Here is a 16,754-nt window from a genome sequence, read left to right as displayed (position 1 = left end):
AACTTCTACTGCCTTTCACTGTCTACAGCCAGTTGTAGAAAGGCAGTTACCCTTAGATTTCTTAAAGTAGAAATGAATTGAAATAAAGCCACCCTAATATCTCTACTAATTAAACTCCCAACCTCCATCCTTACAAAAAGATATTGAATAGAACTATATATATTTATTGTACTGTTTATCTGACATTTATTTTGGATTTGTTTAGTTTGATTGACAAGCTGTTTAATTTCCAAATGCTAAGTAGTATTACATCATGATTCCCTCCCCTTATAGAATTTAACTTTGTTTTCAGTGTTTTAGGACATTGTTATTGAAAAAAAACTGAACTTGCTGACAAAGTTAACTAAGTATCATTCAAACTGTTAAAATAATATCAAGTTGGTATAGGATTAAGCCTCGATGTTAATTACTTGAACTGTATGCACATAAACCAGCAGTGAAAAGAAAGTACTTTTTATAATAAATGTTGTATTGATGTCATAACTTTGTCTGGAATTATAATTACCTTTCCATAATCTGATGCATCCATCATCTCCCGAGGATGCTAAGATTGTTCCAGTGATATTCCAGCTCACTCGCCAAACCTGTATGTTTATCGTATCAGTCAAGTTTCAATAAAAGAAATTGGGAAATAAATCTAAATACAAACTGTGGTTAATAATTCGAGTGGTAACACCATTTTCACACCCACAACTCAAGTTTTATTTGAGCATAGGTAGTATAGCACTATATACAAGACAAATAAAACCTGCATAGAGCTTAAAAACTATTTCACACTTATCAAATTATAAAAATATTTTATTAGTTTTTATGTCAAACATGTCTTAATTTATAAAATCCTAAAAGCATGTATGAACTATTATGGGTATTTTAAAGTTTACATACATTAGGATTTCTAAGGAACAAAATTAAAATTCTTAGTATAATTTAATCCTTTAGAAGACAAATATAAATATATATATATATATATATATAAGAAAATTGAAACATCAAGTGTTTAAAATTTAATGTGCAAAAACTCCAAGTTTGTTCTTTGGTAAAGCAGTTTTTTAATTTTAAGACCTTTGTAACTGAACTTGTATTAAACACCATTGAATATAACTGCAGTTGGTAGCAATAATTAGGAAATCTATCATTATAAGTACTGCAAGAACTTACTTGAGAGTTATGGTCATCAAACTGACCAACTTGACGGATTTCAAATTTGGGAACACTAGTTTGGACAGCAGTTGAGGTCTGATCTATACTGGAATTTTGAAACAACCATTACTAGCTATCTGATAAAGACAGTATCATACAATTCAGTACTCAATGTAATGACTACAAATTTAGTTTTTGTATATGATTTTAAACTTTAAAGGACATTAAAACATTCTTGTTAAAGGTCTAAGCATGAATTAATTTTAAATGTTATAATCTATAACTTATTACGTGAAATCCTCATCATTGTCATTCTTTCGTTTTTTACTTTGAAAAAGATTTGAAAAACACAGTTCTTTAATCAAGTTGTTGATATTATGAGCAAAAGGATGTTCATGTTACAAAAACATTCTCATCTAAAAGATAGAAAATACTTGGCCAAATGAGGGTACTTACTTAAGTGGCTTCAGGGAAATGATGCGCACATCTTTAGCTGCTGCTGCCAGGAGATGATAGGATCGGCCCAGGTTAGGAGCAAAAGCAATATCATGCACACGATCTGTTACTGTCATGATACTTTCAACCTTTACCCATCTTCTGGTGTTGTCATTATACTCATAAATCAAAATTTTCCCACCAGCTGAAGGATTAGCATCATCACTCCCAACAGCTATCATGGGTGGATGAACTCTATGAATAAAAAAGTTATTTCTATAAAATACATTATGACAACAAGTTTTCAACAGTTATTATGGAGGGATGGACTTGTGTTAATAGCAATATTTTATTTAGAATATTGTATGATAACAGATCCATGTTGTAACAACTTAGGCTAAGGAAATAAATAACCTCTGCAGTATAGAACTGAAGAGATGGAACTACCTTTTGCACAATGAGGGACCCCACACCAAAACCGTGTTGTATAATATTAATTTATTGTATATTACTACCAAAACATAGAAAATTTAATGAAATTTTAGTGTAAATATAACCTATGACAATAAATTCACACACACACACATATATATAAATATATATATACATTACTTAATTACAAAGAAACTTTCATATTTAAAATGATTATACCTTAAAAACTACTTATCCATTAAAGAACTAAATTTCACCAGAGGGAAACTGAGAATCACAAGTCTTATTCAAGATAGTTTCAGTATGGTACAAGGTGTCTCAAAAATTATCTTAAAAAAGTGTTCATTATGTATTTGATCACTCTTGGTCACCATATCAATCCAAAATGGAACTACCATAAACAATATCTTTTTCTGTACAGTGTTCATTGATTCTAACAATATCCTATATAGTAACATAGATTCAAATCACCAATTTGTTTTTTAACTCTTTCAAAAAATAAGTGCAATGTTAGTTTACAAGAAAAATGTTTACAAAAATATATATATATATATATAGATTGATAGATATTTGCCAGAAAAAAAATTATTTTAACAAAATATTTGCCATAATAATGTGATTAATTCCTACATGGCAAATCACTAATGTCGAAATGACCACGTGCTCACCATTTATTGTTTTTAAAATATCCAGTAACCCCTCATTGTTCGTGTGTAAATCAAATAATAAAAACGTTTTACTATCATTGATAACAGTAATAAAATGTTTTTATTTAAAAAATATTGCGACTGCAATTAGAAATAATTAAATAGCCAGATAGCCAATTTATTTATGTACTTTGTTTAAATAGGATAAACTTAAAAATAATATTCAATAAATAAGGATTTGAGTCATCATAATATTTTGCTGTCACCTACTATACACACTAAACCTAAGCAAGCTTATATGATGTCTTCTCATCAAAGAAACTTTCTGTCACTTTCAAACAAATATAATTTAACATGCAAATGCTTTCACGAATAAAAATGGCTAAAGAAACTATAAAATAATTCCTAGCTCTCTTGTTTGTTCCCAAGACTTCGAAACTTCAGACTGAATGCTTTTGGTCAATGTTACGGAAGATCTGACAAGAAACTTTCTCACAAAACCATGAAGTACTGTTTAAACCACTTTATTTACTCTAATGTGAAAAGTCAAATTGTTACTCTATACAGTCATAGTTAAACTTTCTTTCTAACTGTTTCCAAAACTGTGTTTCATTAGCAAATGAGAAAACAACTTGATGTGACACTATAAAAGGGGTGGCAACCAAGCTATGTATAAAAACTATGCAGAAAAAGACAAATGAAATGCTTGAAAATCAAGGAATGGATAGTATATTCAAGTGATGATAGTGGTTTAGCAAATTTAAAGTTATTATTTGGGATGGGCTGAACAAAAACTGACAAGTGAATTGTTTACAGACAAGACTCCTAGAAAGTTATGCGGGAATAAACATTTTAAAATTGTTGTATTTTTCTTCATAAATTACACAAAGTATACATTATGAAATGACAAAATATTGAGTCTAAAACATTTTTGACTTAAAAAAGTGTTAGAATTTGTCAACATACAAAATTGACTTAAAGATTGGTGGCTCAAAAAAATTGAATGTGGGGAAAAACAAATTCTTATAGCAAAAAAGATTTATGAAAAGCCAGAGGAAGCCCATGTAGATATGTTGATATTGAAATTCAAGTTGTTCAAAATGCTATTTTCAAGTTTTGAACAACTCGACTTTCAAGATCTACGTATCTACATGAGCCGATGTTTCCATTTGTGAATGTTATATTTTAAGATCTGTACAAGAACTCAGCTAACAGATGTTTCCGCATATGAAAGCTATCTTCAAATATTAGTTTTATTTCAACATATCTTAAGATTCCAAGGCTAAAAGTTGTCCCTGGACCACAGCTTTTTTTTTCTGTCATGGGTGCACCTAATTTTCTGGTGCACCACCAACTTATGAAGTAACTCTATGCTGCTAAAGAAATATATATAATAATTGTCAGATACAAAAGACTGTTTGGGGTAAGTATTATTAATTTATTTATTTTGTGAGTGAATATTTCATGATTGTTTAGTTTTTTCATAACAAGAGAGTTAAAAGCAATTATTTTAATGGCGATAGTTATGACAAGTTTGGTTACATAACTCGGTAAGAATTGTATGTTGTGTTTATAATTCACTATCAAACGTTGCATGCAATTCATTGATGTTGAGGATACAGAGATTTCTAGAAGGCCTAAGCGATAGACATATAAATAGCGGCAAGCAGAGGGAAAAAAAAGCAGCAGAAGAGAGTAAAGTCACAGGAAGGAGAAGTTCAGTCAGAGAAAAGTTAATTGTCATGGGAGTGAATGGCCTAACAGTTGATATGTTAAGAGGTGTGATTACAATTTCATAAGAGATAAGGAGAATAAGTTGTTTCATCAAAGGGTATTTTAAAGTAATTGAACCAGCCCGGGTGGACTTTGACAAAAAGCAGATGGTCCTTGGAAATACGAAAAAGGAGCAGACTATTTTTGAAGTACAGGATACAACTGCGGTAACTCAACGACAACATAAGTGACCTATAAATGGATAGTCTGGAAATAGAAATAGAGAAAAATGGTTTTGCTCGTCAACTTAATTATAAAGCAATTGAATAGGCCTAAGTGGACTTTTGACAAGAAGAGAACTATATAGTGTTTAATATATAACTATGACCTCCATAGTGTAAGGATTTTTTGTACATATATTTAACTTGTTCCAAATATATATACATATATATTATTTTGAAAACAAGTCGAGTGCATGCTGTTTATTTTTTGAATTTATCATCAACAGATCACAGACACCTACTGTAGAACAATCCTTAGCTCAATACACCCATAAACTTACATTGCTACATACTACTAAGAAAGTAAGTTCTCTGACACTAATATTATTTTTTTAATAATCACCCTGTACTTGTGTTCCAAAACTTTAATAAAAGTGAAGTTGCAATGCACAATTTATATTTTCATTGCAATTTACTTAGTATATTAAATAAAGGTTGAAGTATGGTGAAATATAACCGAAAAAAGCTACATATCATACCTGGATGGGCTCCATGTAAGACAACTACAACTAAGTTTACTGGATATTTCATTCTGCAGTGACCACTGACTTAAATTCATTACGTCAGGAGCTTCATAGATTCGGATTATACCATCACTCGAACAAGTAGCAAGCTGAAGGCCTAGATGCTTCGGGGCAAACTTGAGGTCTGTAACTGAGGTTCTACTGTCCACTAGGCTAGTTCGTTTCACCCAATGTGACTGACTCCGTTCTCCACCACTGTTATCTATGACTTACAAAAAAAAGTGTTCTCAACAATGGTTTGCAAGAGCATGTACATGTAATTAATAAACAAAAGTATAAAACATATTCTAAAACAGCACTTAGCAACTGTCAGTAGTATATATCACACACATAAACACTAATATCAAATAATAATTTAACAGCCCTTGTAATAAAATATATTTTCAAGATACTAAGGATGCACAAAAAAAGCAACCTGATAACATAACATTTAAAGACAAGGGACATTTTTGTCCATCTTGACTGTCCCATTCACTAAACTATATAAAAAACTCAAAGCCAGCTCATATCATTCAAATATTAATCAAACCTTTCCTTAAACTTAGTGTCTCCACCACAGCTGAAGGCAACCCATTCCAAAGGACAACTACATTCTTAGAAAAACAAAACTGTCTTATTTAAAGATGACTCCTACCCCAACAAAATTTAAATTTGTGTCCCTTCCACTCTCACCGTTAAGTGTGAAAAAGAGATAATACATTGACACTATCAATTCCTTTAAAAATCTTAAACACCTCAATCAGATTTCTTCTAACTCTTCTTTTTTTTTAAGATAAAACAATTTCAGGGATATTAACCTGTTCATGTCTGACAACCCTTCGATCCCAGATTTAATCCTAGTAGCCCTTTCTTGAACCCCTATTCAACAATTCAATGTCCTTCTAAAGAAAAAGAAGCCCAAGACTGAACATAATAATCCAAATGAGGCCTAACCAGTGACCTACAAAATGAAATTATAACCTTTTTAGACTTTTTATTCAATATTTCTACATATACAATAAACCCTGATTTACACCACTTGAGACATTAATCAATTTATAACAACCTTCTACTTTTTTTCCATCTAGCTATTTTTCTATACAATGAGCCAACTTATCCCCCACATCTATAGCAATAACCTTTTTAACAAGCCTTTTATGTGGTACTTTACCAGATGCTTTCTGAAAATCCAGATACACCAAATCCACACCTTTACCCTCATCTACATAAACAGTAACCTTTTCAAAGAATGTTAAAATATTAGTAAGGAAAGATTTTCCCCTAGTAAAACCATGTTGTGACTATCCAAGTAAATTGCAAGGCATTTTCAGAAGGTCTTTCTTCAAAAGGCGCACAGATTATCATACGTTCTCTTCTATAATAAAGATACATAGACAAGTATATAAATAAATTATGAATTTTGTACTTTCTTATATGACTACCCTGAGTAAAATGCTTAAGTGCAGAAGAACTTTTGTATGTGTATTTTTAATGAATTTATTTAAGACTGAATTATGTATCACTTGTTATACTGTAAATAAGTTAATTTTGAGGCCATGAACAAGATAAACTTAAAACGTCATGTAACATTTAGCCTTTAGTTTGTATTGAATAGACAGGTAGCTCAATCACAGCAAAGTATTTAATACAGCACTTATAATCTACCCTCGACAGTCCATTTTGTGTTATTTAGGAGCTTGTTGTATTTTATAATCTTCTCATAATAAAAGGATGGGTGTGAAGCTTACTATCACTAGATGAATCAGCAGTGTTACACTTAGGCTTAAGTTGTAAATACATTACAAGATAGTGAAGCTCTTTTCTCTAAGGTTTATTGGGTAATAAAGTTCATAAGATTGTATATTTGTATCTATTAGTGCCTTAAGTAAAGTCCAAGTTACAGATAATCAATACCAGCACTTTCATAGATTAACGTGATGCGAGGGATTTACAATGACAGTAATATACAAATATTAAGGTTTTTTTTAATTCTTTTACATGTGATTACTAGTGTAATACTGTTCAAGACAACATATGTTAATTCCTTGTGTCACCAATACTAGTGTTAGGCTCAAGTGATACGTTAGTGACAATGTTAAAGCCACCTTAGTTTGACTTTTCTTGATTTCAGAATAAAGAATACGTAAATTAAAACTTACTTGTCAGAGAAAGAATTTCATTTATTACCCAAAATATCTGAACTCTCTACGACTTATTATTAAATTCTAATTTTGTTGCATACTTTTTTTGAGGAAGAATCATAAGCTAGCCAATTAACACTGGAAAGAAGTCACCATTTTTCAAACAAGAGATCTTCCAGTCAAACAGAATGAGATTAAATACAGGTTAAAACACTACCATGGCCTAATGATTTCCAACAGTAATCAGCAAATTATTCAGTCTGCTCAATGACAGTCATGGGTTTTTAATGAGATTATATGATACAGTAAATTAAATATATAGTTATTGGTAGGCTATTTACAAGAGAAAAATAAAAGTTGGATGTAGTGACATCCATTAAAAATGAGATTGATACTGGGAAAAAAAACAAAAAACAGTTTCATTGCATCAATAATGACGAGTATTTACTGCACATTTAACTACAGCAGCTTAACCCTACAACTACTATTAAGGTCTATACACACCCTATCAGATTTTTAAACAAATTTGTGCATCAAATAGCTTCTAGGTAGAGCATGGTGATTAGTGGTATTTGCTAATCAATCAATATAGTGCTCCTCAAAACCATAGTATATACAAGCAATGAAAAAGTTGGCAGCTAGTTGCTTTCCCTTTAGCCAGCTGTTATTGGAATAACCAAAAACAGTAATAATAGGAAACAATTTTGATTAATTTATCATTTTCATGACAATCAATATAAATGGAGATTTGACTAATCAATTGTTAGAATAATAAAATAAAGTAGTTATAACCAGAAACAGTAATTTTGATTGATCAATTTAATTGTAATTTCAATTAATCAATCAGTTCACATGACACTAATCAATTATTGTAGGTTCTGAAAAAGGGCTCACTATAGAAACCAAAACGCCATCCCTTTTACATTCAATAGCCAGTTGCAGTCCATTAAAGTTTTTAAACCTGCTATGTCCACTCTGCCCAAAATTTCACTGAAGCAATGCTAGAAATATACCATATACTTTTAAATAATGAAAGCAATTATATAGACTAATGAAGGGCTCAAAAAGAAATGGTGGTGTTAAACTGAATTTCATTGGAGGTTAGAAAAGCCTCGGCATACTTTAATGAATGTGATGGAGGAACAGGCTCAAACCATAATTAATTGTGTGATGTTTAACCACCAGTCATTCAATATTTAAGTGAGAGTTTATTAAGTGAACCATCTGACTTATCTTTTAACTGGAACCAAATCTTCCATTAGGTTCCTGGTGGTTAGGGATGAATGGATATAAACAGGAATAATGAAATAAATACTGGGCATTCCTCAACATTATGTTTACTGCTGCTACATAGTATTTCTGGTCTGCTTTAAGTATTAACATATTTACTTTTGATCCGTGTAAAAATTTAATCCGCAAGTTACAGAGCTTTTGGCCAGTAAAGTATGTTTGGTCATCCATCTTAGTGATATTAATAGCATCAGGTACATTGGCCATTACTGAGAAATGTGTCACACTGAGTGTTTATAATCTTTATCATTTTTTCACCATTCAGATTTGTTTGTTCTGGGGGGGGGGGGTGAAAGTTATCCTATATTATAACCACTGTGTACTGTGTGTATGTATGCGGAATAACTTGATGCCAAGAAATAAACGTCTTTGTCCTGTAGCTACTAGTAAATACACCTATTTCCTCTTTCTTCATTTGTATTATGTATCAATTGGTGTTACACTCCTATAATATAACAATATGTTTAGTTTATTTCTATGTACACACTGTAGCACCTGGTCTAGACCAGTGGTTCCCAATTGATGTCCACAGAATGGTTGAAAAAAGAAATGTGTTTTAAGGTATAGTTACTAAAGTATTTTGCTCTACAATGTAGCATAATAGTACTTTAAAAAATTAATACCGTATGAAGCAGTCTAAGAAATTTTGGGGTCGGAACTAGCTGGTTCTTGGTTGGAAAAAGATTGGGAACCACTGGTCTAGATTACACTGCCTTACCTTTGTTATTGTTCATGATGTCAGAAAAATATGTAGGTTCAAGAAGTCTCAATATAAACAATAAAAATGCTGTAACCCGAGCACTTTTGAATCGTGGACTTTTGTTCTTCAGGGACAAACTGTGAATGGATGAAGAGATGAATGATGTCATGAAGGTCATCTGGGCCTCCAGGAAGTGTTCTTGAATATTTTTCAATGAAATGTTGTAAGTGTGTCTCATTTTCATTGCAACAGTCAGAAACAAGAGCATTATGCAAAAATGTGTTAGAAAATTTCTGATTTATAAATGGTCAAGAAGAACTACACTTAAGTGTTGTTAAAGTAAAATAAAGGTGAAATTCTAAAGTCCACCTTAATCCTTTCTAACCCATCAAAATCCCAAACAGTAACTGATCTTTCCAGCCTTGTCTTAACTCTAAACAACTTCAAATTCAATAATGAACATTACCTTAAAGTTAACGGTATGCCAATGGGTACCAAAATGGCTCCCAATTATGTCAATGTTTTTATAAATTAGCTAATGTGGGAGCAAGTGGTGGGCCCATGGCCACACCATAAATTTGATCACATGTCTTATTATTAAACACAAAATGAGATTCTTTGGTCATAATTTCAAGTAGTTTCATAAATTGATTTTTAGTTAAGCTGTTAACCTTAGTTTCATCAGGAAATAATAAATCACTACTTAATTTGATTACTTTATCAAGTGGAATGTTATTGTATAAGGACTTAATATCAAAACTGGTGATGTATACAGAATGATCAACTTTTGTGAATTTCACGAAATTAGAGAAATCAAAGGAATCTTTAACACTAAAGTCATTCTTGGTAAATGGAAGTAGGAACTTACTTAAGAAAATAGCTAATTTATAACTATGCATTCCTATGTTATACAATACAAGAAGTCTGATTGGTACACCTGCTTTATGTAGTTAGGCAGACCATACAGAGTACCACTATGTGATCTAACAGGTCTAATCTGGTTATATACTTGATCAGAAATGACATTCTCTTTCTTTAGTTTTAATTGGAGTCTTTGAAGTTTATTTTTTCTCTGGGACCTTTATCCAACACTCTAAACTTGCTGGAGTCATTTAAGTTGGCATGGACTTTATCAAAGTAGTCTTGTTTATTGAGAATGGTAACTCCATTTCCTTTGTCCAGATTTAAGAGCACTAATTATCTAAAATTCTTAAGGTTTTCAAGGTTGCTGTTTCATACTTATTTACCCCTAATCTTTCTAATACTTACTATTTATGATAATGTTCTATGCCTGTCTTTAGAAGTTTATCTGTTTAACATTTCTTTTTTTCAGTCAATCTCCATGTGTCACCTTTATTTTACTTTAACAATATTTCTTGACCATTTCTAAAGGAAAACATCTCTAACACCTTTTTACATAACACTCTCGTTTCTAACTGAGTTGCACTGGAAATGATACACACTTACAACAGTACATTGAAAAACACTTCCTGAAAGCCCAGGTGACCTTCATGACATCACTCATTCACTTACACCACCATTCCCAGTTTACTCCTGAATAAGATAGGTCCACCTTTTGAAAGCACTCCGGCTAAAGGTTTTTTTATTGTTTCATATTAAGACCTTTGTTATTGTGTTACACGTAATAGCAGTAAGGGGATTCTACTGCATTAGACACATAATGGTGTATAATGTATAGTACTGTACATAGCATTCTAATAATTAACACACTATTGAAAAATTTTTTTCATGATTTGAGTTAAAACACACACACACACACATATATATATATATACATACAAGACAGAGATAACAAGTACATACATTAATTTACAAATATGTATCAGCATATCTAGAAGAAATGAATGAGAAATTTTATCTGACTTCAGTATTTTCATTAATAACAATTGTTTCTTTGTATCTTCCTACTCAAATCTTTAATTCATTATCAACACTTCAATTGATATATTGAACTTTTAACTATTTTATCTTTGCTTTTAATCTGCTATTATTGTAGGGTTTCTAAAACACCTCATGTAATTTTCTTATCATCACAGATATATTACATATCTGAATTTCTTCTTACACTTATAAACATATTTCTTTGGCAATATTTTATTCACTTATGTTTGTCCCAAGATAATATTGTAAGGCTTATTGTACTTTTAAAAACTACATTCTTTCTAGAAGAGCATATAATAGTATTTTCTTGTTGTTAAAATGTACCTTTTTTCAGAAACAAATAATATTTAAACTGAACACAACTGAATCTTGGATTTTTACCCCTATATTTACTTTGAGAAGAATAAAAACTAAAAATATACAACCAACACCAAAGTTTCATATCAACAGTATAAAAATATATGACAAGTGAGTTTTAACTTTGCTGAGCATTAAACAACAGTTATTCTCACCTAGTTCTTCCCAAACAGCTGCAGTCCGATCAAAAGAGCAGGTTGCAATAACCTGACCAAACTCAGGATGAGCCCAAGTTACTTTCCATACGGAGCCACTGTGGGTCTACAAAACATAATAATTAATATGTATTCACTACTTTTTTTATGCTTTTATTTATGTACTCAGCTAATTATGCACGCCTAGAACTGATTACCAGTATTAATATAATCAGTTTACCACTGTGTTAAATATGCATTCAACTAATGCTATATCTAAAACAGAGTACACATATTAATATAGTTTTATTTTACTGTAATATAGGTATCCCCATGGATTTCTTTCAAATCTTGGGTCAAACATTCCTCTTTAGTTTCTTTAATGACATAAATAAATGAAGAACTTAAAAATCAATTTACCCTCTTTCACTTTGATTTTCTTTTTTAAATAATATTCTAAGTCTCTAAATTATCATTATATATAAATATTTTGATTATTAACAGAAAGATCACAAGTGTGACTGTATAACAGTAGCTTTTGCTAAACAAAGCACATGTGGATGTAGGCTTAGATGAGGGTAAGAGGCATTTTCTTTGTAGTTTTCCTTATGACAAACATGCCTTTAATAAAACATGAATTACAACCTGTGACAAACAATACTCATGAGTCATGGTACTTCTTACTAGAACTAGACTATTAGTGTCATTTACTGAAGGATTAATCTACAGGTTCTTTAATCTTTTAGTACATGGTTAATCAATGTTGTACCATATAGTCCTAATGTAACCTAAAAAAGTCAAAGTTGAAACAACAATATATTCTGTAGATGATTAGCTCAGTCAGGTTAAAAAACTTATATCAGTATTTCTAGCAATATGATCGATATGAAAATAAAAACAGTTCAAAACCAACATTGACTTTTTAAAGTAAAATAAAGAATTCATAATCATATTTAGAAAAAATAATAGCATTGGTAAACAGGATGTCAATTTTCAAAATTAAAATATAATAATAAATTATTATTTATACAGTCGTGCCACTTGCATTTTTAATTAGATATCAATAATAAAAAAACAACATCTTTCTCATGAGAATTATAGCTTCCAGACAAAAAAAATCGATTCTCTAACAATTCTGTTATAAGAATCTCCCCCCAGATCTGCTTATACAACATTAAAAAAATACAGTTACACAATTACAAATTAGAAAATAAACACAATATAAGATAACGGCAAACGTGCACTATATTTAACACATAAGTAGCCATAGAGTTTGCAGTGAATGTTGTCAACCAGTTACCTTCCCTATACTCAGAAGTTCAAAATTAGTGACAGCAGATGATAGTCTTAGTAGCTTAACAATAACAAAGACGGCAAGCAAGTTTATTGACAATGGGTATCAAACCCAAGACCTTTAAATTATGAGGATCCTCTCATGCTAGCTTCCTAGTAGACCAAATTCTAATCCTATCTTCAAGAACAAACAAGTTTTATACTAATTTTCCATGTGAACTGAATATTTTTTTTCAGTGTAGCAAAAAACAAGGTTCTTGTAATAAGCTACATTTTAACCTTTGTTAATTCTAGCAACTTAATGCACATTTCTTTAAAAAATAAACCCAAGTTTCAACGTTACAGTTTAAAAAAATTAATTTACAAGTTTTTGTTAAGATTAAATTTTGTCTCATCTTTAAAAAAAATAAAAATTTATATTATTTTATTCTTTTCATTATTATTTTCAAGTTTGATATGCTCTTAAGCCTTGTGTATAACAAAAACCTCCAAACATATAATTATTTAGTTTGAGAAGTTATTCTTATTTAGACAACATTTCATTGTAATACACTTTTTAATTATTTTTTAGTTTATATTTAACTTGCACTTTCTTTTGTTATGGAATCAGAAGTTTTATAAGAAAGTCACCTGTCTTTTAAACTAAATACATTTGAAACATTAATAACTTACATAAACTTACCTGGAATGGGAAATCTTGGTTTAGTGAATATACTCTCTATAAATGCATGATAAAAATTCCTATATTTAGGATCAAATTATGTTTATTTAAATGTGATTTATATTTATAATTTTGGCTTGTATCCAAAACATACACACCTTCCAGCTAGCTGTACAATGCCATTGTCCGTCTTCCCCTACATCCCAAATCTAAAATAGAAAATACCATGCAAGTCAGATAAAACATACAAATTCATGGTATGTGTTTGAAATACAAAAATGTTACTACTAGTACAAAAGGTTTAGGTAATTTTATGAATCAAAAGTTAAGAGAGCACTAAATAAAATGACAGGTGTTCAAAAAAAACACAAGAAGAGATATATTTCTAGATCTACTTATGATTCTAAAATCCTAAATAGAATTAATGCTGTTGTGGATGCTTCTATCATCTAAAAGGATTTCAAAACTCCTAGTAAATAGCCAAAAAATGAAGGGTTAGTTATAATTATGAAGTTAAGGTGTTGAGATTTGGAATGGTGCTCTTGCATTAACGGATCTTGTATTCCTTGAAAAAAAGATGATTTTAGATGCAATTAAAATAAAGGAACTTATAACATGAAAATTAAAGTTTTGTTTAAAGATAAAACAAGTAATACCTTTTTAAAAATTTATCTTAATTGTAAAAAATGAACTATTTTTATCTGTAAACCAAACTTTAATTTAGATGTGCTTATTAACAAAATTTTAAACATCTCTGTTGATTGTTTGGGAATGGTGAAAAGAACAAATAAAATTATTCATTCTACTTATGAGCAAAAAATTTAATGTAGCCTACTTTGGAGTATACTTTAGTATCTGAAGTTGGTGTGTACAGTTTTGGTCTTTTTACAACATAAAGAATATCACAATGTTGGAAAAAGAACTGAAATGGGCTAATTTATATGCAAGAATCCCATTTGGTTAAAGTAATTTAAGTTATAAGGAAATGCTCAGCTTTGAATGTTTCTTGCTTTTCATTAGGGCAAGAAATATATCAATTTCATTCTCTCGACTTTTAGAACAGTTCCACTCTTTCCTAGGACAATAGAAATAAAATTCAACATGCTTTTTCTTAACAATATATTTTTTTATAATATAAAACAAAACTTTGCTGTAAGTTCTTGAAACTGAAAATGTGGTCTTGTAAGATCAATACTCAGTGGGGATGAATTTATCGAGCTAAATGGTCTGTCACCTTATTTTTACTTGCATTTTTATGTAGCATAAAAATCACTAGAGTAAATACCAAAGCAGATAAATGGTAGGACCTCAAGGACTATTCCACACTTTTGTTTGGGTGAAATAAAATCCATTTCTCTTTTTGTTTCTCATTGTAACATTACACAAATCGTAACTGTAAATCTTTATAGCCAAATATTATGATTAATAACAGTATTAATATTACAAAATATAGTTTCAGATTGCCCATATTAATATGACTTAGAAATTAGGCCATACAATTCTTAAATAATCTAGAAACAACACTTAAAATATATGGGATTATAAGACCTGCTATTTGAGTTTCTATCCAGTAATAGTATGTCATTTTCTCTGTGTCAGTGTGTATGAAGACTTACTTTTACACTCTGGTCACTTGAACAAGTGGCCAGTCTTCTTCCATAAAAATCGTAAGCGACATCGTGAATAAGATCTTTGTGGTCTGCATGAATACTTCTAGCAACAAACATGTTTAACTATTTATTTTCCTTGCAAGGCTAACTTAACATCACTAACACTAAAAAACGATGATTGTGAATTAATGTATGATTAACTATCAAATAATTAGGTTAGGCTTAACTTTCTCGTTTTATCGACGCCAAACTTTTACTTTTAGAAACACTGGATTTGTTGTATCGTGTTCTAACCAATCAAATATTTTCTTACATTTCTCTATATACAGTTATTTATTTATCTTTCGTTCAACGAAACATCACTAGAAAAGTGCCAGTAGGCAGTGCATTTTTAATAAAATTCGAAAGGTATATTCAGGCTTTTTTTAATTTCTAATTATTCGTTTTGCAATTTTTTGAAGAAATAGACTGAGAGAACGCAGAATGACTAGCAGGTTCAGTATAGTAAGTCTTTTCTTATAAAGTTAACTATTATTACATTTGTTTATTATTATTAATAAGCTCAGACGCTGGCGATATTATCAGCCCAAACCGCAGGCTAGGTACGACAAGATATTCAAAGAGTACTTGTTTGTTTGTTTTTGAATTTCGCGCAAAGCTACACGAGGGCCATCTGCGCTAGCCGTCCCTAATTTAGCAGTGTAAGACTAGGGGGAAGGCAGCTACTCATGACCACCCACCGCCAACTCTTGGGCTACTCTTTGACCAACGAATAGTGGGATTGACCGTCACACTGCTGAAAGGGCGAGCATGTTTGGTGGGGCGGGGATTCGGACCCGCGACCTTCAGATTGTGAGTCGAGCGCCCTAACTACCTGGCCATTCAAAGAGTACTTAATCAAATGTTTGGGCTAGGGATATCATGTGTTTACTAGATGCTAGGCCTAATGTAGAGGCTAATCATCTAATGATAAACTTTTAGTGACTGTTATAATTGCATTGGCATTACTTTAGCACATCAGGAAATGTTTTTGATAGTAGATTGATTTAATAAAATTGAGCAGTTTTGTAAGCAACTAACTTTCGGTGTAGTATTTCTCCTTCTGAGGTTTAATCTCAGTGCACAAGAGACATAGTTGACTGACAATCATCATATAGTCTGTAGTTGAATGGAGTGGTTTCTAATGGAGTTCCAAGCATTCTCCAACCAGTATATATTAAATTCAGTGCTGCACAATGCCACTCATGACAAGTCAAAAGAAACTGGAGATTTCCTTGGTGGATAATTTCTATCAGCTAGAGCTATTTTGCCAACAGGTGAGACAGCAGGCACAAATTGGTAAAGATGGTGATTTCTGTGGTAGTGGTGAGTTTTCCATGGTGGAATGTATACTGCCAAGATGTCCAAAGGTGACTGAGAAACTTGAAGTCATGCAGAGTTGATAAGTGAGCTACGCACTATAACCTGCAATTCTGCTACCCAAGGGTAAGAGCCTAATGTTTGTTTCATTGCAGG

At 31.0% G+C, this 16,754-nt stretch overlaps 1 protein-coding gene across 2 annotated transcripts in view; it reads right to left on the bottom strand.

Annotated features, from left to right (window-relative positions):
* Positions 1 to 15,512, bottom strand: part of LOC106469684 (nucleoporin SEH1-like) — a 17,209-nt gene extending 1,697 nt beyond the window's left edge. The window contains exons 1-7 of one of the 2 annotated variants that reach the window (XM_013930191.2): positions 15,246 to 15,512; positions 13,788 to 13,838; positions 11,697 to 11,802; positions 5,128 to 5,380; positions 1,597 to 1,830; positions 1,159 to 1,246; positions 506 to 584 (exon numbers count right to left, since the gene is read on the bottom strand). In XM_013930191.2, coding sequence (XP_013785645.1) covers positions 506 to 584; positions 1,159 to 1,246; positions 1,597 to 1,830; positions 5,128 to 5,380; positions 11,697 to 11,802; positions 13,788 to 13,838; positions 15,246 to 15,356 — 922 coding nt within the window. In that variant the 5' untranslated portion in view covers positions 15,357 to 15,512. The remainder of the gene's footprint in view (positions 1 to 505; positions 585 to 1,158; positions 1,247 to 1,596; positions 1,831 to 5,127; positions 5,381 to 11,696; positions 11,803 to 13,787; positions 13,839 to 15,245) is intronic. The other variant, XM_013930192.2, reaches the window with a different exon arrangement.
* Positions 15,513 to 16,754: the final 1,242 nt, after the last annotated feature.

Source organism: Limulus polyphemus, unplaced genomic scaffold, assembly GCF_000517525.1.
Source record: "Limulus polyphemus unplaced genomic scaffold, Limulus_polyphemus-2.1.2 Scaffold3611, whole genome shotgun sequence".
In the NCBI taxonomy this organism is placed as follows: Eukaryota; Metazoa; Arthropoda; class Merostomata; order Xiphosura; family Limulidae; genus Limulus; species Limulus polyphemus.
Note: the sequence above shows the minus strand (reverse complement) of the source record. Positions and strands in the feature narration are given on the sequence as shown.